The sequence below is a fragment of the Octodon degus genome, unplaced genomic scaffold, assembly GCF_000260255.1.
Source record: "Octodon degus isolate 3935 unplaced genomic scaffold, OctDeg1.0 scaffold00184, whole genome shotgun sequence".
Classification (NCBI taxonomy): domain Eukaryota; kingdom Metazoa; phylum Chordata; class Mammalia; order Rodentia; family Octodontidae; genus Octodon; species Octodon degus.
In genome coordinates, this window is record NW_004524760.1 from 1,864,330 (window position 1) to 1,885,416 (window position 21,087).

Here is a 21,087-nt window from a genome sequence, read left to right on the forward strand (position 1 = left end):
GATGGCTCAGTGGAATAAGCACTTCTCTGGCAAGCACAAGGGCCTGAGTTTGATCCCCGGTTCCGCAAAAAAAAAAAAAAAAAAAAAAAAAAAAAGTCCAAAGTTCAAAGTGTTTGAGATGGTTTGTGTTTTAGAATCTTTTCCCCCATATACTTGGCTATAGCTCCATTTCTGAGAACCAAGTTGAGTCACCAGGGAAGAAAAGACAACAATGGGCTACCTCAGTCAAGAATGACCAGCCAGATGAAAAGAGAAGAACCAAACATTAACAGAAAATGACATATAGTGATGTACATGATAAGGAGAAAAGAACTGGAAGGTGAGAGCCACAAAAGCGGGCACCAGTTGCAGCTTCACTGCCAACAATCCACGTGACTTCAGAGAAGTCATTTTATGTGTCAGAGCTTCGTTTCCTCATTTTGCAAAATGGGAAGATTCCATGAAATGATCCCCATTTGTTTTCCACATGTATAATCCTATATGCATAAGGGCTTCTAGGTAAGGGATACTGTCTTTGCCTTGATGGGATGAGTAGCTTGCCCAGTTTACAGTCTTGACTGGAGCTCTTTGAGCCCCTTCTGTTTCACAATAGTGATCACCGTGGACCTGCCATTAAGTCAGTAGGGCTGATGAATTTTGTTTTGGTACTCATGCCATGATGTAGAATGACAATGAAGAAAGTATGTGTGTGTGTAGCTGTAGCGGAGAGAAAGAGTGTCATAACTCACACTTTTGTCCTAGTAGTTCTTGGTTTTTGTGGCACAAGGAAAATAATAGGTTTGAAAACTACTACGGAGGTGTAACAGTTTTAAAGAGGAGAATTGTAAAGACAGGTAAAAGAACAGGTTGAAAGAAGTTGGGAGAGGCTCACTGAAAACTGTAACCCTGTAAAGCTTTTAAAAGGTCCTAGTGGAACTTTCCAGTCTATGGCTCCTGGCCAAGCTACAGTGATCAGGCTGCTTAGCTTATTATTCAGAAGACCCGTTCAGCCTCTCAGCGTGCATTACCCCTACAGGCTCCTCACCGCCCCCTTGCTTCTGTGATGCCTTCTCTCCAGTCACTCTACTGTGTTCACCAGGTAACTGAGAAAGACCTCATGCCTTGATGGAAAGCAGTGGAACCACAACCATTTTAAACTCAAACTAACTCAACTTTCTCCTGATTGGGAGAAGAAAAACACTAAAATGAAAGAAGATATATGGTTTGAATAAATCATATACAAGGTTTTCTTAATAGGTAGCCCCTCCTTTGATGTGTTACCTTAGAAGGTGTAATTAATGTGTTTTGTCCTCAGGTGACATCTGAACAGTCATTTAAAAAGCTGAAGTAATTGTTATTCTAACAGAGTTTTCCTCAGTTTAAAGTTTTTCTTTTCTTTCTATTGTGTTACTTGCGATTCAATCCCAGGGCCTTGTACATACTAGGCAAGCACTGATCTATACTCCATCCCCTATCCCCCTTTTGAGACAGGGTCTCATTATATAGTTCAAGCTGGCCTTGAACTTGTAGTGATCCTCCTGCCTCAGCCTCTTGAATGCTGGTATTATAAGTGTGAACTACCACATCCAGCTCAGCTGTTTCAGATTTGCTTTTTATTTTGAGAAAGAGTCTCACTAAGTTGCCCATCCTGCCCTTAAAGTTGGCTATCTTCCTGTCTCAAACTCCCTTAGCATCTAGGATTAGAGGTATGCCACCACACTTGTCTTGGAAGTTCTTGAATGGCAGTGAGCCCTGGACCTGCCTCTTAATCCTGTCCTACTCTGTTCTTCGCTTTTTCTGATTTTCATTGTCTTCTCATTCCTACAAATCTTGTGTGGTGCACCTAGGCTCCACAAGGGGTATATAAGATGCAAGTGGGTCCCCCAGAATATATAAAATGAGCATCGTCTTTTGTAGAATAAATTATTTGGTCTGAAAATGGTGGAATTACAGGCATTGGAGAATTTCAGACTGGTGATTGCACATTTATCTCATAAACGTTTTAGCACCATAGCTGATGTGCAAGTCTGTGTGTGTCAAATAAACACAGCTGCATTTATTTCGGTGACTATATATTCAGATACTACATTGGCTGTTTATAAATGCATATTGATTTCTGTCTCCTCTCAGTGAGGGGAGAAGGGACTAGGGAATCAGCTTTTCATATGCAGTAGTTCTTATTTGAATGTGTATATGATGGGAATCATCTTTACTCAAGTTATTACAGAGGGAATATTATCGATGTCTCTGGAAAGACTATGCCATGTGTACCTGTCCTCCATCTGCTGGCATGTGCCCAGATTCCATCTGAGAATGTATCCAGAGGATAAAGCTTTCATCTCTCTTAAAGTATAATAGCCTAACTTTAAATTGTTTTCAGCTATTTGTACTATGATGAGAGACATAGAAAGGGATACTATGTTGTAAAAGATCAAAGAGCTTTGGTTATAGTCTGAGTCTCTGGCACTTGGTTTGGGCATGTTGGGAAGGGGAGGGGTAAACCTGCAATTGAGAAACAGTAAAGGTCAAGAAAAGAGGAGGCTAGGAGCACAAAGGCTCAAGGGTACAGAAATGTCCATCTTTCTTCTGTGAACAGTCTGTGGGACCCCCTGCTTGAGAAGGACCTCTTAGGGAATTGGTTCACCAGGATTCCTTTTCCCTCCTCTGCCATCCAGGCACTCAGAGGCTGTTGCAGTTGTGGTATAAAGGAGCCTGACTACTGCTTCTACTGACAGCAGACTTTGGTATCACCCACATGATGCTGGTTTTACTGGCAAGTCCAGGCAAGGAGACCCTGTGAGGGCCGTGCATAAAGCCATGGGATGAAGCCAAATGCACAGTGTAGACCTCAAGAGACTGGAGACACCAGAAATGTAGAATTCCTGCCAAGAAAAGCTGTAGGCGGTGAATGGGGCCAGCCCAAGAGAGAGATTCTATGGGTTGCAACCTGCAAAACCACAGGGGTGGGGCTGCCCAAGCCCTTTGGAACTCATATTTTACTACTGTGTGCCCTGGATGCCAAATTTGGAGCTACAGGACTTAATATTTGCCCTGCTGAGTTTCAGTCTTGCTTTGGTCTAATTCTAGTCTATCCTATTTTCCCTTTTAGAGTGGGAATGTTTATTCTGTGCTATTGTACCTTGGGATTATATAACTTGCTTTTGACTTTTATGGAGGCTCACAGACTAAGAGTTTGCTTTAGGTCTCAAAAAAAGACTTGCACTAGATTTTTGTAGAATCCTGAAACTTTGAAACTTTGAGAAAGGGATTCTGTTTCTGGTTGTATGTGGGATAGTTGCATTGTGTTAGGCACAGTCATAAACTTGCTATTGTCTTTATTTGGAGATTAAGTATGTTTAAAGGAAATAGATTTAGGTTGCCAAGTTGAGAAGGGATGGGATGTGGTGGTTAGGGTATAGTTTCAACTTGAGTAGTATAGGGATCCATCCCAGGGATCAGTGAAACACACTTTGAGATATGTTTGGGTAGATAATGAAGGCATGATCTTGGGCTTATGTCTGGCTCCTTGCACCTTCTACTCTGGTACTCTTCCCCTGCTATGCTTCCTGGCCACCAAAAACTAAGCAGCTTTCTTCTGCTGCACCTTTTCACCAAGTTTCTGCCCTGGGTCCTCACTGGTTATGGACTGACTCCTCTGAAACCAAGCCAGATAAATCTCTCCTTTAAGCCAGGAAAGTTGGGTATTGTGTCTCAGTGATGGGAAAGCTGACTAATATGAGTTGCATAACAAATTACCTCAAATTAAGCAGCTTAAGAGAACAGACATTTACTATCTCGCAGTTTTTGAGGATCAGGAATCCAGGAGTAGTTTAGCTGTGACTGTGTTTCTGAATCTATCCAAAGGCTGTAGTCAGGCTGCCCTCTGGGCCTGCAGGCATCACTGCACTTGACTGGAGATAGAAGCATCTCATCCAGGCCCACTCACCGTGGTGTTGCAGCCTCAGTTTCTCACTGACTGTTGGCCAGAGATCTTCTCTTAACCAAATGGGCTCCTCTGTGTGCTGCCTTAGTGTCTTGGCAGCCTCCTCCCAGAGCAAGTGATGAAGGTGGGGAGGAGGGAGTGAGAGAGGCCTGAAAAGAGAAGCCAGTAATGTTTCTGTCATTTCAGAAGTGCCATGCCCTCACTTCTGTCATATTGTGTTGGCCGTCAAGACCAACCCTGGTCTTAGTATGGTGTGGGTATGACCACATATGGGTTGAGTAGCAGAAGGCAGGGGTCATGGGCAAAATCAGAAGCTGTCCTTTTTCTTCTGCTCCTTCAGCAAACCACTAACTAAATCCTAATTCTGCCTCTGCAGTATTCTCCAATAGGAAGCCCAAATAAATAAATAAATAAGACTTAGGAGAGCTCTAGGGAGGGGCGTTTTACTTTATATCTCTAAAATATCTCAAATAGATTTAACTTTGTAAGCACATGTAGTTGAGAAGAACCTTCATGGAACTATTTTTGGTTTTTGGTAATGGCAATTGAACCAAGTGCCTTTGCACTGTGCTACAATCCCAGATTCTCCTCTTTTTGATCAAAACCCAACCCAACCCCCAACCTCAACTCCAACCCCATGCCCAACACTTTCTGAAATACTTGAATAAGGAAAATTATGGGTTGCATTCTGCTTCTGTGATAAAGAAAGCCACTGTCAGAGGAAGCAGGAGTGACACCTACCTCTTGGCCAATAGAAATAATCTCCTTTTCACTGGTAATTCTTTTCCTTCTTGAGACTCTCCTTTAAGATGGGCTTCTTTGCCATATTAATATACTGAGCTGTAAAAGGCTCAAGTCAACAACTTTTGACAGTGCCAGTCCTAAGAATAATCCACTACTCTTATGGACTACTGGACTATATTGGATTATTTTGCTGAATTCACGTACCTACAATATTTAAATGACAATAGAATGCCCATCTCTGACAAAACTAAACCAAAAAAGGGGATACAAATGAAGGACCATTTTGTATCTGTATATACAAAATAGGATAGATATACAATTACTTTCTCTTAATTCAATGAGAAGAAAGATTTGTACTAATGGTGTTTGGACAGGATATCATCCTGCATCTTGTACTATGAATAACCACTATGAAGACAACAATATGCAATGTATTAATTATTGAAACTGCCCTACTAATGGGTTTTGAAACTGTCTCATTGCCATTTGTTTCTCAATAAAATTAATAAAAAAATAAATTTTTTCTATGTTCACAAAAAAAAATGGACTTCTTTGCCGGGGGGATATCTAATAGGTGGAATTTTCTGGGTTAAGTATGCCTTGACCCCACCTATCTGGTGATTTGAGCTGCTCTTGGGAGGCGGTGAGCACTAGCTGCCTCCCCCACTAGGTAGTTAAACAGTTCAAACCAGGACAGTTAACTAAGGTTAAGTTAATCCAGGACCAAAGAGATCAGAATGGGAATTCTAAATTCACTTATATTAATAAGAGATTTTGGACCTTACACAAAAATTTGTTTTTTATTCTTAGAATTATAAACTTGAAATACAGAATCATAGACTCATTGTCCAGAAAAGAGAATAAAGGTCACCTACTCCCAACCTCCTCTTCCATTTTACTTGTGATACAAAGGTGAAAAAACTTAACCCTATTATATAATAAGTTGGAAGCCAGCTGGAACTAAGGTATTCTTTTTGATCTTTTCCTGAGTCGTGGAAATTTTGGCATGTGTAATTACAGGATACTGTACTGCAGTCTTGAGTTTGCCCTAAGATCTACTTTCTTCTCTTTTGTGATCTTCAAATGATAGGGAGCTTCATTTCCCAAGCTGTCTTGGCTCTGGCTTCCCACTTGGTGTAGCCACTGGGGAGCACTGGTGAAAGATCTAAGAACAGGGGCTGATGGGAAGCAGGGATTTCTTATTCTCTCTCTGCTTCCTTCAGTAGCTTTGGTGTAAGGCTCCTCTGTGGTCTCAGCTCTCATTGAACAGTTACCCAGTGACTCCTGCCCTGCTGCTGTCACCAGGAACACCCAGCTCCTCCAGTCTGAAGAGTCATAGCTGCTTACTGCTGTCACCATCTTTGGGTTACCTAATACCCATTTGGTTTCTTAGCTCTTCTATCATGTGTATAGCCAGTTCTCTATATTAACTTACTTTTTTAGGACTGGGGACATAGTTCAGTGGTAAAGTGCTAGTCTCATACATTGCCATAAAAACTTGGGTTTATCAAGACCTAGACTTGTTTCTCTTCACTGGACCTTGACAGATGGAGTAGGGCCATTGTTCTGTTCTTACACATTATAGAAACAAATATTCAGTTGAAATTATGACAATAAAAAAGGAAAAATAGCTTATTCTAAAGACATAGTACTTTATTTATGATGTAAGTTAAGTTGAGTCAAGCAAAATTGTATTTGTCGTAACTTCTAAAAATTAAAAATGGAAGCACTTTCCTAAGATGTTTTCCCAAGGAGTTGGTCTTTTGCCTTCTGCTCTGTGGTAGCAAGAGTGGATTCCTTTGCTTTTGTAGATCTTTTTCATCTATGTCAATCATGACTTAATCATGGTGGGGATTCACTTATTTTTTTAGTTGTAGCAGAACAAGTCCTAATATCATGCCATTGGTTTCATACACTTACTTAAGTAAGGGCTGTGTACACTCGGCCTTCCCGCTACAAGCCTGGTTGTTGTGACCTACAGTCCTGTTTATATGCCAGCCCTTGTTCTTGGCATTCACACAAGGATTCCCACAATGGTTCCATTTGAGAAGGTGGTTTCCAAGATTGGGGGTAACTGCCCGCCAGCACTGGATTTGAGACCACCGGCTTGTTTTTCCAAGCATTAATATCTCAGTGATCTCCAAACATTTTTTTTTTCCAGAATACTTTCCAAAAAGCTTGTAAGAATGTCTCTAAAACTTTTTTTTTTTTTTTTTTTTTTAAGACATAAGGGCCTAAGGAGAGGGGGTATGGGTAATACAAATTCTAACTTGGCAGACTTATATTTAAAATGTTATCCCAAAATATTTTTTCTTAAAAAATCCTCTTTACATGTTTAAGTAATTCATTTGTGAGAAGTAACCAGTCAGCTATTCACATACCCAGCCCCTTGGCAGTTTCAGTTCAGTATGCTTTGAAACCAGTCAACTACAAAAGCCTCAAATGTTTTCACTTTGAAAGCTCAACTTAACCTTCACTACCATGGTAGTGAGAAAAGTGACAACTGATTTTAAAGATTCTCTTCCTTTGTGTCTTTGTCTTTTTTCTGCAGGCCATGTGTTTATACGATGGGATCTCCCATAAACAACAGGGCCCTTTTTCCATGCCAGGAGCCACCCGTTGCCATGTCAACATGGCAGGCTACAGTTCGAGCAGCTGCCTCTTTTGTTGTTTTAATGAGTGGAGAAAATTCTGCCAAGCCGACACAGCTTCATGAAGGTACTATACATGTGTTCTTTGCTTATTTATGTACTGCACACATGCTCGACCCAAGAACCCAATAAGCACTGTTTTTCTAAACTTTAAAGAGCTGCTTTATTAGTTGGGTTGGAAATGAACATACTATAAAACATCCTGCCAGAGAAAATAAGCAGGGGATGGAGAAGGGCACCGGGGAGTCTGGGCGTGGGATTTGGGGCTCTTCACCACAGTTATCAGTTCATAGTTTATTTCAGCAGTTGCTTTCACCTGGTGGTTTGTGGGTCATAAGTGGGTGGTCTTGGTTGAAGACTTTCTGAGCAGGCGAGTGCATCATGGAAACACCATTACAAATGACTTACTTATCTGTGGTTTGGACATGATAGATGTACATGGTTATTCATTATGTTGAGAGACAGAGTTCCCATTGGCCAGCCCATGAAGTTGTCCTGGCATAGGATCTGTTCTGTGTACTCTTCACCTATGTGAAGCTCTGAACCAAGGACCTCTTGGAAGGATGGATGACAAGTGCTATCTCATTGTCCAGATTTTGTGAATTATTGGATATTCAGTAATTAACTCTTTCAGTTGAGATCTTGAGCCTGTTGATGCCAGATAAATTTTTGTAGCTTCAAAATTATTTGTTTATTTAAAATATGGTGCTTCTTCACACATGGCTTGTTTTAGAAACTTGAAAGTTTTCAGAAAAGAAAAAAAAAATAAGGTTAAATAACTTTTGAAATATGAGAGCCAGCGAGATAGCTCAGTGGACTAAACACCTGCTTAGGCAAGCACAGGGACCTGTTCAGTCCCCACAGGCACATGCTGCACTGGCCCTGCCCCTGAGTGCACTGAGCTAGCAAGTGAGACTGGGTGTGGTGGTGCACTCCTGTAATCTCAGCGGTAGGGAGACTGAAAACAGGAGGATTACTAGGAGTCTTACCTGTGTAGTGTGACCTTGTGCCAAATACATAAAGAAAAGGAAAATTATTTTTCACATTTTGTTTCTTTTCCTCCACTATCATCTGTATGTACAATTGGAATTATTCAAAATTGTCACCATAGATATAATAAGTATTTATTCTGCTTTTTTTACTTGTGGTATATGTTTAATATTTTTTATGTTCTTTTAAATTAAATTTTAATGTTGTACAATATTTTGTTTATGACTATATCAGAATGTAACACTCACATATTGTTAGATATTTTGATTGCTACCAGGTATTATTTCTAAGTAAAGTTGCATTAAATTCCTATGTAGAGCTTATAAAACCGGAATTAGAGAGTCTAAATTTGGAACATCTATACAAGGCTCTTGGTACATACTTCTTGTCATTTTCCAAATGACTGTGCCAGTTTATGATACTTGTCAATGATCATAAGGGTTTTTTTTCTTGGAAATTTGTTTAGCACCTAGGCAAGAGAGGGTTGCATTTTAATTTGGATTACTTTGGTTATTAGTGGGTTTTTCATTTGTTCTTATACGTCTCATTTTTATTTCTTAAGTGTTCATATCATTTGTTCATTTTTATAATGAGGATTTAGTGAGGCTTTCAAAAAGTTTGTTTTATTCTTTTAAAATTTGATTGGCTTAAATAGTGGAGGATTAAGGGAGATTAATTTCTTATCACAGTTGTAAAAATGTGCCAGTTAGTGTGGCTTTTAGTTTTATATGTTTCTGATCAATAGGAGATTTTGATTTTTGTGAAATAAAATTATCGAATTTTGGAGAAAAATCTTTCACCTAAAATTCACCTGCTTTCTAATATTATTATAGTTTAAGTTTTATAACTTAACTCTTTACTCTCTGTGGTTTATTCTCAGCATAGCTGTGAAATGAAAATTAATTTTTTTCAAGTAGAAATCAGTATCTCTGAGGTTATTTTATCTTTTTTTGGTTTGTGATACCTTGTTTATCTTGAGCTAGGGTTGCATATATATTCAGTCTTAAAATTTTGAGTACTTGACTTCTAAAAGCAAAACAAATAATACATTTAAAAACTTCATTTTAAAAAATAGATAATATATACCTGGTTTACTTATAAATGAAAAAAGGCAAAAACATTTTCAATAAAATTTATTTTTTTATTTAATCTATTGCCTAAAGCAGCCAAGGCTACTTTTTTATTTTTGATAAACTTTTCCTTTTTGCTTTATAAGTCATGAAATGGTAAATAAATTTTTTGCATGGAAAATTTAGAATAAATTTATGTTATAGATATTTCATATTAGAAAATAAAGAGCTTCCTCATTTTTAAGGCTGTAGAGGATTCCACAAGGAAGTGTTTCACAATTTAGCTAACTAAAAGCTTTGAACTCTGTTTTATATTAAATAAGAAATTTATGGCATTTACTTCACAAATATTCTCTAGTTGTAATTAATAAAATCTGGGATTTAGAGCTAATATCACTATATTTTGTTTCTATATCATATCTTCTAGGAATTACTATTATTAGTTTATGTATTCAGCCTCAAATGCTTTTAATAAGTAAAATTCTAATTCTTGAGCTCTTAAGTTTGAATTTGTCTTTCATGTGGCTGGGAAAAGGCCTCAATATTTTTTCTAGAAGAGTGGATTTATGGTATATTTTCTGAACAACCCTCTCATGTTTAGATTGCCTTTCAGTTGTATTCACTTAAGAACGATTCTTACTTAGATCTGAGCTTCTTGAGTAATTTCTTTCTCTCTTTAGTAACTGTAATTATTTTCACTATTGTATTTAATATTTCTAAAGAGAAATTAGGTATGAAATATTTTTAATCTGTGAAAGTCATCTTATTTTGCTACCTAAATGCTCAGAATTTTTAAAAGCATATAATGTATTTCAAAACCTTAGAACAAATCTAAGTGGTACCTTTTAAAAAATCAATTTTATTAAAGTAAAACTCACATATAAAAATGCAAACATTTAAAATGCATTGTTCATTGAGATTTGACAGATACAATATATGTACAGTATATAATTTCTACCACCCTACAAATTCTCCTGTACTGGTGCACTGATTCCTCCCTACTCCTACCTTACTCAGCTACTGATCTAATTTCCATTTCTATAGATCAATTTTATTTCTTCTAAGATTCAAACAAATGGAGTCATTCAGTGTATACTGTTTGGTGTGTAGCATAGTGATTGTGAGATTGATGTGCATTGTTGCTGGTGTTGATAGCTTGTTTTTGTTTGCTAGTTTGTATGATTAGTGATCCATTGTATGAATAAGACAGTTTATCCACTTAACTGTTGACACTCTTTGGGTTGTTTGTGTCATTTTGAAAAACATGCTGTGACCATCTATGAAATATTTTTGTGGATATAGTTTTCATTTCTCTTGAGTAAATACCAAAGAGTGGAATTGCTAGGTAATATGGTAAGTATACATATGTAAGTTCCTAAGCTTAAACTTACGGTTTAGTGTCTGCACGTCATATCCAAAGTGGCTGTGTCATTTTGTGTTCCTATTAGTTATCGCTTATCTTTGCAAGCACTTGATCATGTCAATCCTTTGAATTTTAATCCTTTGAGTATGAAATATTATTATGGTTTTATTTTGTATTTTCTGATGACTAATGATGTTGAATATTTTTCATGTTCTCCTTGCACATTATTTTTTAATATTTTTTCTTTGCAAGGCATCTCTTCAAGTCATTTCCCATATTTTGAGGGGGTTTTGGTGTTGGCTATCAAAATACTTTATGTAATACTTTAGATATGTCTTTTTTTTTCCTTAGAAAACTCTGTGTGTGTATCTTGCCTTTTTATTTTTTATTTGTGTTCTGTACTACTAATTTTCAGCAGTGCCATTTTTGTTTTTTACTAATTCCATTAGGGGTTTAAATTATGCCTTTTAAGAAAGGCCCACAAATTCTAAAATATTTGCTTCCTAGCCCTTTTCACGAAAAAGTATCTGACCTCAAGCATGTCTGTCTTGTCCTGTTTGAAGATCATCATCAAAAAATTAAAAGAAGAATTAACCTTAAGATTTTAATGGAAACTTTTATGCTTCCTTTAAAAAAAAAAATCTCTTTGTTGTCTTTTGATTTCAATTTGCTGTACTTAACATTGTAACCTGTTGTCTTCTTATAGCTCCTTACTATTCATATGAGTTGTATCTTCTTGTGTCACAAGGACAGTGCCAGTTTCCTACATTGGCTTTGGTGTCTGTAGCAAATTCATTTCAAAGACTTTTTCCCCATTCTTTAGAATGATGTCTCCTTTCACTTTTATGGGGATTTGGCTCAGTGGTAGAATGCTTGCCTAGCAAGCTGGAAGCCCTGAGTTCGGTCCTCGGCACCAAAAAAAAAAATAAACCTCCCCTATCCTGTAGGACTTTGTTTTCTCACAGCTTTCCTCTCCGGTGTGTGCCAACAGATAGGATAAAGTTTGTTGGTTTCCCTTAGCCCATTCACTGTCCACCTATGTGCTGAAACCCACCTCAGTTCAGCAAAGGGAAGGTTTGGTGGCACACACACACAGCTTATTTATGCAGGCTGTATTGTCTTGTTAGCAGTTGTCTAGGCAAGTTCTGCTGGACACATGCGAGGTCTTTCTCTGCCCTTTTCCTTTGGTTCTCTGACGTGGAATTGATTGAGCACATGCCACATTGCAGTCTCATGCAGATGCTGACGTCTAGGTTTTTCCAGCACATTGCAGTTTCCTGGTGATAACTCCACCTCCCAAGATGGCAGTGTGGCTGTCCCCACTCTTCTTCACTTTGGCTGTAACTTTCTCATTCATGGTTTGGCCCTCTGATATAAGGCCTTGTGTTTAAACAGTGTTTCTGAAACTTGAATATCATTTTTCTTTTCAGAGAGAAAAAGAATCTCATAGTTCACTAGAGTTGACTTAAATTATGAACATCAGAATGATATTTTCAAAACTATGACGTAGGACTAAATATAAACTGTAGGCTTATAATTCTTATGTGCTTACAGAGACAAAATAAAATCAGATCAGACTGCTAAATCAATAAAATTCAAATTAAAAAATCAGTATTTTACTGAAATTGTCCCATCTGATAGAAGTGTGGTACAGACAGTGCTATGTAGAATTTTTTTTTTAGCTTGAACATTATCTTACCTGCACTACATGATGAGCACTTTATCACTTCTCTTTGCTCTTTGCTATAAAACTTTTGCTTACACAGCATAATGCAATGTCATTTGGCCTTTACTCCGGCACAAGCATCATCTCTTTATAGCATCTCTCAATAATTGTAGCTGTCCCACGTGTCCCTGTGCAACCATACACATTGGTACAGATGTGAACTCTGAAGTCATTTGGCAATGCTCACATATGTCTGGATGATTTCAAGGGTCTGCATACTACAGCCCACTGGCCAGATCCAACCCACTGCCTGTTTTTATAAATGAGGTTATCTTGGATCATGGCCATTGTCTAGGGCTGCTTGCCTGCTATAACAGCCCCATGGACTATTTTTAAGAAAGGCCCACAAAATAAAAGGGGGCCCACAAATTCTAAAATATTTGCTCCCTAGCCCTTTTTGTGAAAAAGTATCCTGACCTCAAGCTTATTTGTCTTGTCCTGTTTGAAGATCATCATCAAAAAAATTAAAAGAAGAATTAACCTTAAGATTTTAATGAAGGGGCTGGTGAGATGGCTCAGTGGTCTAAAGCACCTACTTAGAACAAGCTTAGCAAAGCACAGGGACCATGGTTCAATCCCCCAGCCCCACATGCCAGCCAGCCGCGCCCCCTGGTGGGCTGAGCTGGCCACACACACACACACACACACACACATAAAAAAAAAAAAATTAAAAAAAAAAAGATTTTAATGGAAACTTTTATACTTCCAAGAATATTTCCATGGGCCATTTTGCCTTCAGAATTAGCAATTGAAGGGCCAGCCAAATAGCTCAGCAGATTAAGGTGCCTGCAAACAGGCACAGGGGCTGGGGTTGGATCCCCAGGCCTGCCATGCCGGCCCGCCCCCAGGATGCACTGAGACAGCAATTGAGACTGGATGTGGTGGCGCACGCCTGTAATCCCAGCTCTTGAGAGGCTGTAAGTAGGCGGATCACTATGAGTCTGATCTAGTAGTGAGACCCTGAACACCCTGTAGACCCTTTCCAAAACAAAAAACAAAAAAAAAAAAAAACAATTGAATTAAAGTTAAATTACCAAAAGAGTTAAAATAAAGTAGATGCTAACTGGTATTTGCTTGTGTTCATACATACCTCATATGATTTCATGGTACAGACTTTACCAATTCAAACTGAGCAAGGATTGAACTAGACAAGGAGAAAGAATACATAGCTGCAATTTCTTCTACAGGCTCACAGCTGGAGTTTATCAGAGGACACCTAGGAAATTCTACTAATAAAGCTCTATACCAGAACCCAAAGTTGAGGTTCTGAGGGCTGAATAATGTCTACAAATGTATCTGCACTCCATAGAGAAAAAGGGTACACAGATATAAGATCTTGCTACTTCCTTTTGAAGCCCTGTTTTCTAGATTGGTAGATTGGTCTCGTAGGACTCTCCACATTGTTGTGCATAATGCCCTTTAAAAGGATGAGCTGTCCTTGAAAACATGAGCAGCAAAACCCACCCCAGTAAGTCACAGTTTCCATCACAGTGACACATCATCAGCCAGATTAGCACACTTACCGGTCACCAACTGATTTCCCGAAAGAAGCAAAACACCTGGGAGCAAATAACAGCAACAGAAATGACAGCAGCCCTTGGGCGGGAACAGAAATGGGAAGACTTTGGAGTCCTTTCTGCATGAGGAAAATCATTTTAAAATCCTAACTGCTTTTAAAAAGAAGGCTAATGCTTTGGGCTGTAGGGTAGTGACCATGGTAAGAATTTTATTAGCTAAGTAGTCATTTTCTTTTTTTTTTCAAGAAGACTCAGTGAAGCCCATAGATTTAGATTAACTTGTTTGACTCATTTATTATTCAACTTCCTCAGCATAGAGCCATTTGGGCAGCAGTTTTATCCTGTGTGTTATCGTCAGCCTGTATTCCCTTCCCAAATGCAGCTAAACTACTGAAAACAGGAATCTGGTGCCCAGAACAATGCATTATATATGCCAAGTGCTCAGAAATTTATTTGTTGAGTACATGTGGTCTGTGTAATCAGACAAAAGTAATACATTAATGGAGCAAATGTTTAAAATCACTACTAATAGTGACAGAGGTTATTTGAGGGTTATTTTAGTGATGCTGTAAATTTGAGTTTATTCCTTTTATCTAGCCTCAGTAAATCTTTTTTTTCTCTGTAGTTAGGGTATACAGGGTCTCACTACATAGATTGGATTTGTAGTGCTTCTCCTGTTTTCAACCTCCTAAGAGCTGGGATTACAGGTGCGCGCCACCAAGCCTAGTCTCAATCGTGTTTTAGTGTGCCTGGGGGGCAGGGCTGACATGGTACACCAGGGTTTGAACCCTGGCCGCTGCACTCTGCCTAAGCAGGTGCTTAGTCTGCTGAGCTATCTGGCTGACTCTAGCCTTAGTAAATTTTAGGAGAAAAAATTGATTCAGTATTTTCTTTTTTTCTGGTAATTTTCTGATTAGTTTTATTTTTACAGAATCTCGTTTAGCATATTCCTACTTCCTAGAAAGATAAAATACTTGGTTTCTTTTTTTTTTTTTAAGGAATCCTTAAGATGAGTAAGACTGTCTCAGCTCCTTCTAAATGAAAGAGGAAAAGCTTATGAACAAGTGAAAGAAGTCAAAAAGTACACGTGCCCTTGCATAAGATCTGATTTCATTTTTCTTTGTAGAGTTGTAGACATTACTTCATTCTGGGCAAAGTGCTACTCACTGGCCTGCCTAATCGACTAGTTCTCTAACATTCTCCTTCTCCTATGTGGGAAATTCCAAGAAAAAAAAAAAAACATGATTTCAGAATTTATCCTCTTGTGTGCAATTGAAAGCTAACTTTTCTTCCCTCTTGATGGTTCAAAGTGAGCGATATTATTTAGACTGCTCCCCCAGTATGTAACCAGGAATTACATACACGGAAAGGGTAAATTAAGAGGCACTTAGCAATGGTTATGATGAAGTGTTTTCCCCACAAAGAAAAAAATGCAAAGTAGAGAAAGCTCCTTGTTTCTATAACTGAAAACTATATTCTGGGTAGTACGAACACATACATGTGTTTTCAATGGGTAAGAGTATGGAGTGAATGCATTTGTCTATTCCCACTATGTAGATGTTCTGGGAAGTCAGGACTGTGCTCTACTGTTTCATCACTTGTAAGGTCTCAGGCAGTGCCTTGTACTTTTAAATCTTGGTCAGTTGATTCTTATGTTTTTCAATTTGTTGTTGACTACCTGTTGCTTGTCCTGTACTTACCACAGGCAGCATATGTAGAACTCATCATGACAGAAGACTTCAGCAGATGTGTACCTACCAATTCTTATTGCTGGAGATTCTGTTTTGGACTTGACATTTATAGCCAGATGCTCTTTTGAGTAAAGTACTTCAGTTTACGTGTGGCTCTCTGGAGCAGTACCCCTTGGTGTTCAGTCCACTCATGTGATTTATACTGAATTCTCAGAGGCAGTCAACTGCATCTTAGATCAGAATGTCCAGGGAGAGTTGGAACAACAAGCCCCATGCAGTGTGTTCCTCTAGGGAAACCTATCCTAACTCACAATGGTGTTTGTGTTATCACTTCAGTAGGTGGCGCTCTTTTACCTAGTTCACGTGAAGATCTGGAAGGGCGTTTTCTCCTGGGGTCTGTACTGTGTGGCAGGGGCAGAAACTGAATTGTGAAGCTGTGGCCTGATCCGGCACATCACCCTGGCCAGCCAGTGCTGGTGTTTACCAACCCAGAGCATCTTCCTTCTTTGTTCTGGTGCCAGTTGGAACCCTTAAGCAATAGTGAAGAAGAATGAAAAACAGTCATGCCATGGGCTTTCGAGAGGGTAGCACTATCTTGTAACACCAAAATGTGTAGATCAGCACCCTGAAAATAGTGGTGGAAAGAAAGCTGGGGTTTGTTGAAAGACTCAGGCACTGGAGAAAGAGGCCAAGAGGAGAGGAACAGCTAAAATGGGAAGGAAGGTTTCCTTCTTTGTTATGTATATATTATACTCATATATGTACATGTTTGATATATATTTTTAAATATATACATTATATATGGTATAGCTATATACACTTGCAAATACACACATCAGCATACATGTTGTCAAATATCTTTACTTTGTGATTCAAAATCATTCCAAAATAATCCTAACATACGGGATTGTTTGAGCAAGAAGCTCTGAAAGAATACATTGTAGCTAAAGAAAGAAACAATCTTGAGGTAGAAAATAAGCAGGGGCTGCCTATGGCAGAATTGAGGAAAGAAAGCTGATCCATGCTAAATAAAGTCATGTATCCATTTGGTGTTTCATTCTTCCTGCTATTTGTCTTATGTGTAGTGGGAAGGTTTAAAAGGTACAATGTTATTCTTAATAGGAGGAATTTAAGTGCCTGTTCTAATTTTCAGTGAAAATAGTAGCTCCTTAAATACATGAAGTTCTATGAGATACTTAACTTTGCAAGGATGAGTAGCCTGTCTTTGCCTCTACCGAAGCAGGGTGGTATGTGTGTGTCCTGGCAGTGCCTTCGGATTTTGCCTGGTGGTTTACCCAAGTGTGTTGGACTGCCCTTTCCATATGGTTTGTATTTAATTGCTGCTCAGAGGAGCAACTGATGCATAATGATGACGACAGCATCTTGATTTTTTTCTCTTAATGTTTTTTTCTTTTATAAATATTCTCAATTAGCAAAAGTTTCACAAGTTTAGGATACAACGTTCTGTCTTTCCCATGGATACTGCATCACTTTCTTCCTCTTTTCTTTGTCACTGATAATTCCTCTCCCTCCTTTGGAAGATCAAATCATTAGAATTATTCATAGAACCGTTTTCTAGAGCAATGAATGAAAAACTAATTTTTCTAACACTGTTTAGTTTTCACATTTATTTTCAAAATTAAGTTGTTGAAATATTTTACATTTATTTATTTAGTAGTATTGTGGGTTGAACCCATGGCCTTGTGTACTCTAGGCAAGTATTTTACAACTGAGTTATACTTCCAGCCAAAACTAAATTTTAAACTTCCTCCTATGATTTGAAAGTTGACCGATTTCAAATCCCATTATATCTGCATAAAGCAAAGTCATCTTTAAGAAAATTGGAGTTCTTTTTTGGAGATGAAAATGTATATTTGGATCTTACAACCATTACTACTATGATTGTAAGAATATCTTATATAGCACATCTCTGTCCCTAGTAAGGCAGTTGAAATATGAGTTTTTCCCCCAAATAATTTCCAATTTGGAAATTGGCATGGGGTTTTAAGAACTCTGACCCCTGTCTGTCTATTTGTCTGTCTGTCTACTCTCCTCCACTCAGCACTTTCTTATAGAATTGGAGCTTGAACCCAGTCAGGGATTTGTGCGTACTGGAAAAGTGTTCTGTCACTGAGCTATGTCTATAGCGTTCTGATACTGTGTTAGTTTCTATTTTTGTTGTTGAAACAAAATACCTGATGTCCAAAGTTAAGGGAGAAAAGCTTTATTTAGCTCATGCTTCGTAGAGGTTTCAGTCCATAGTTAACTGGCTCCAAGGCAGGATGGTACATGGCAAAAGAGCAACAACAGTTCATGGTAGAATAGCAAAGGAACCTTAACAGAGTCTTTCTGACCCTTTTGCCTTATTAAGACTACCAGTATTAGGGTGGTGCCAAACCAGTAGTGGACTGATTCAGTAATCATACAGGTTAATGTCAGTATCACACACTCTAGATTCAGCCATCTCTGAAAAGCCCTGTGACACCATGAGGCTTTGGAAGGACATTGAGACACAAGCCATAACAAGCTTGATGGTCTTTGAAGTCTAGTGTTACAGAATCTGTCCCCAAAGGAGGGCAAGCTGGTGGCTTCTCCAGCCTGCACATTTGGAGAGCACCATTGTCTCTGCCCCTTCCCCCAGCCTTGGAGCCTTGGTAATGAATCAAGGTCTGGTTCTGAAATCATCCAAGGGTGAGATAGGCTTCTGGCTTCTGGAAAAGAATAACTGTTAATTCAGGTATACCATGTTCTCTTTGTTTTGCAGCTGGTTTAGTCAGGGAGCTAGTGCAAGTGGGTTGAATCAAAAAGGAAAATGAAGGCATTCACTATTCTGTTGAGGATGGCTCATTTAAAGTAAACACCATTTAAATAGTCTCCAAATGGTCCGTTCCATATGAAGTCATTCGGGATGCCCCCTTAGGGCTGTCAGTCTCCTTTAAATGGACCGCTTTGTGTGCTGGTTTTAATGCCATTCAACCTTAAATCCCATATGTGAGCCTCATCAGGTCACGGGTTTGGGTGCACATGTGGCAGCCATACCTTCACACATCCGGTGCCTCTGCCTCCAGAAATCCATCCTAAACAACAGGGAGAGGCAGCTATAAAAAAGAGAGCTTGCAGATGATAAGATGATCACAACAACAAGGATGACAAGAGCACACTATGTGCCAGGTACTGTGAGTGATTTCTCTAGGTTTCCTAACTTCACCCTCATATAAACCTATGAGATAGATACTATGATTCTTTGCCTGTTACACAGGAAGACTCGGATGCATTAGAGATTAAGTAACCCATGGGTGTGGAGCGGGGATAAACTCAGGGTGCCTGGAGCTAGAACCCAACCCATGGACGCTCTCAAAAGAGATCAGATCATTTGCAAGGTAGGCTTATCACAAACAATAGAAAATCCAGAAAGGATTTCTGTCTTTAAAATGTGTGCTCTGATTTCTGGGACAGTATTTACACTCTCAGCCCTGTCTCAATGGGCAGTCTTCATTCATGCAAGATTGGGCTCAATGGCATAATCCATGAATGGAAACATTACAGACTTTCCTACCAAATGAGGGTACTGGAAATATCCTAGTAATGAACTAATAAAAAAGTCTTCCTTAGAGCACTAGAAGAAGCATCCCTTGATTTCAACCTTGGTTTGGGCATTTGCCCAGGATTAGGGTAGAAAGTCAGACCCAGACCCTTCTGAGAAGCTTCTTCCTGAGAAATACGGTGGCTTAGTCAGGGCCTTTGGGAGTTGGGTTTCTGCCTGGTTCCTAATGGTCCAGTCAGCTGACTTTCCCTATTTGATTATCACTTGGTAGTCAAGAAAATAGTTTTTGTTTTTAAAACTTAATAGAGGAGTTTATTTCAAGTGAACTCTACTATGTAGATAAAATTAGTACTATAAGAAACTTAACCAATTTCATAGGCTAGATAGGAAGAAATAATCTTTAGCATTCAAAATGTGAATACATTTTCCCACAAGACCATTCTTTCCATCATTTAATCAGAGAAGACTATAGGGGAGCAGCAACAGTTGTTAGACTCACTTTAGAATCTGGTACTGTTTTTGCCATCTCCCTTCTAAATTTCAGATTATTTAAATTCTTGCTCAATAATGTAAAAAAAAAATCTTCATTCATTTCCCTTGTTATAACCCATTATGGCTTCTGGTGCCCTCCTTGTATCACCACAGACATTTTTCTAATAAAGGTGCTAAGACATAAGGTGGAAGGGCACTCTGGATTTTTGGTGATCTGCCCAGGCATCTATCAGATACCTCTTATTCCATTCATGTTGTTTGTTCTTGGAAGCAGTTTTGGTTCCTGCTCTTTTGTAAGTCCCATCTTGTCCATAGATTGGATAGATGATGTGGAAAATCAGACAGGCAGCAAAAAAATAAGATCATAACTTCACAGCAGGGAAAAAGCCTGTGTTCATAGTATGAATGTATGCAGTGTTTCATTCTTAAAAAGATTTTCTAGTAGGTACCACCTACTAGAAAATTTACATATCTAAATTGCCTCTCCCAAGTCATCCTGTATCTTTTTTAAGAGTACCCTAGAACCAAAAATGTTGTTCCTCTTCTGTTAATATAACACTTTTTAATTGATTTGACTTATTTGAAGTGTTTCACATTAAAAATGCAATTGTCCAACAGTCAAATAATTCTGTTGAGTTTATTATACTCCCTCCTAAAACAACAGTCCTCTATATCCATTATCTTGCCTGTTTTCCTACTTCAGAAGAAATCGCTGTTTTACTTTTGGCTGATTTATTTAATGTTTTCTCTATGTTCAATTAGGTGCTTGTTTGTTCAGGCTTGGTCTTTCCACTACAGTAGGTAAGGATTTAGTTCATCTCCCCGAACTCCATCATATATGTGCCTCCTTCTCCAAATCCTTTCTTCTCATTGTGGTTGGTACCATGATGGTGATCAAAGGAGCATTCTGCATTTATCTTATATGTGTGTTTGTTAGTGAGAACTGAGCCTTCTTGTCAAACTATGATTATGTTACCTGTATATGTTAATTCTTTTTTTTTTTTTTTCCATTTACGTATTTAGTACAGGGTCTCACTATGCAACTCGGACTCACAGTGAACCTCCTGTTGTCAACCTCCTCAGTGTTGGGATTACAGGGGTGTGCCACCATGCCTAGACTTGGTCCCTGACTCAGCACGCCCCAGGTTTGGGGCCAGCACGGCATGTAGGATGGGGATTGAAACCTGGTCCCTGTGCTTGCCATAGCAGGTTCTTAGTCCACTGAGCTGTCTCACCGGCCCTGTATATATTATATTAGTTCTTAGAGAATTAATAATAGTATGCCTTGCTTGTGCCTTACTTTTCCCATTCTTTGTTTTTATGTATGTATCAACCTTAGACACTTTGAACATTGTTTAAATCTCCTGTCAAGATGCT

The 21,087-nt window shown here is 38.6% G+C and overlaps 1 protein-coding gene across 1 annotated transcript in view; it reads left to right on the top strand.

The window, feature by feature from the left end:
* CUNH9orf3 (chromosome unknown C9orf3 homolog) overlaps positions 1-21,087 on the top strand; it is a 404,210-nt gene that overhangs the window by 40,357 nt on the left and 342,766 nt on the right. Inside the window, exon 3 of the mRNA XM_004643795.2 lies at positions 7,218-7,384. Coding sequence (XP_004643852.1) covers positions 7,218-7,384 — 167 coding nt within the window. The remainder of the gene's footprint in view (positions 1-7,217; positions 7,385-21,087) is intronic.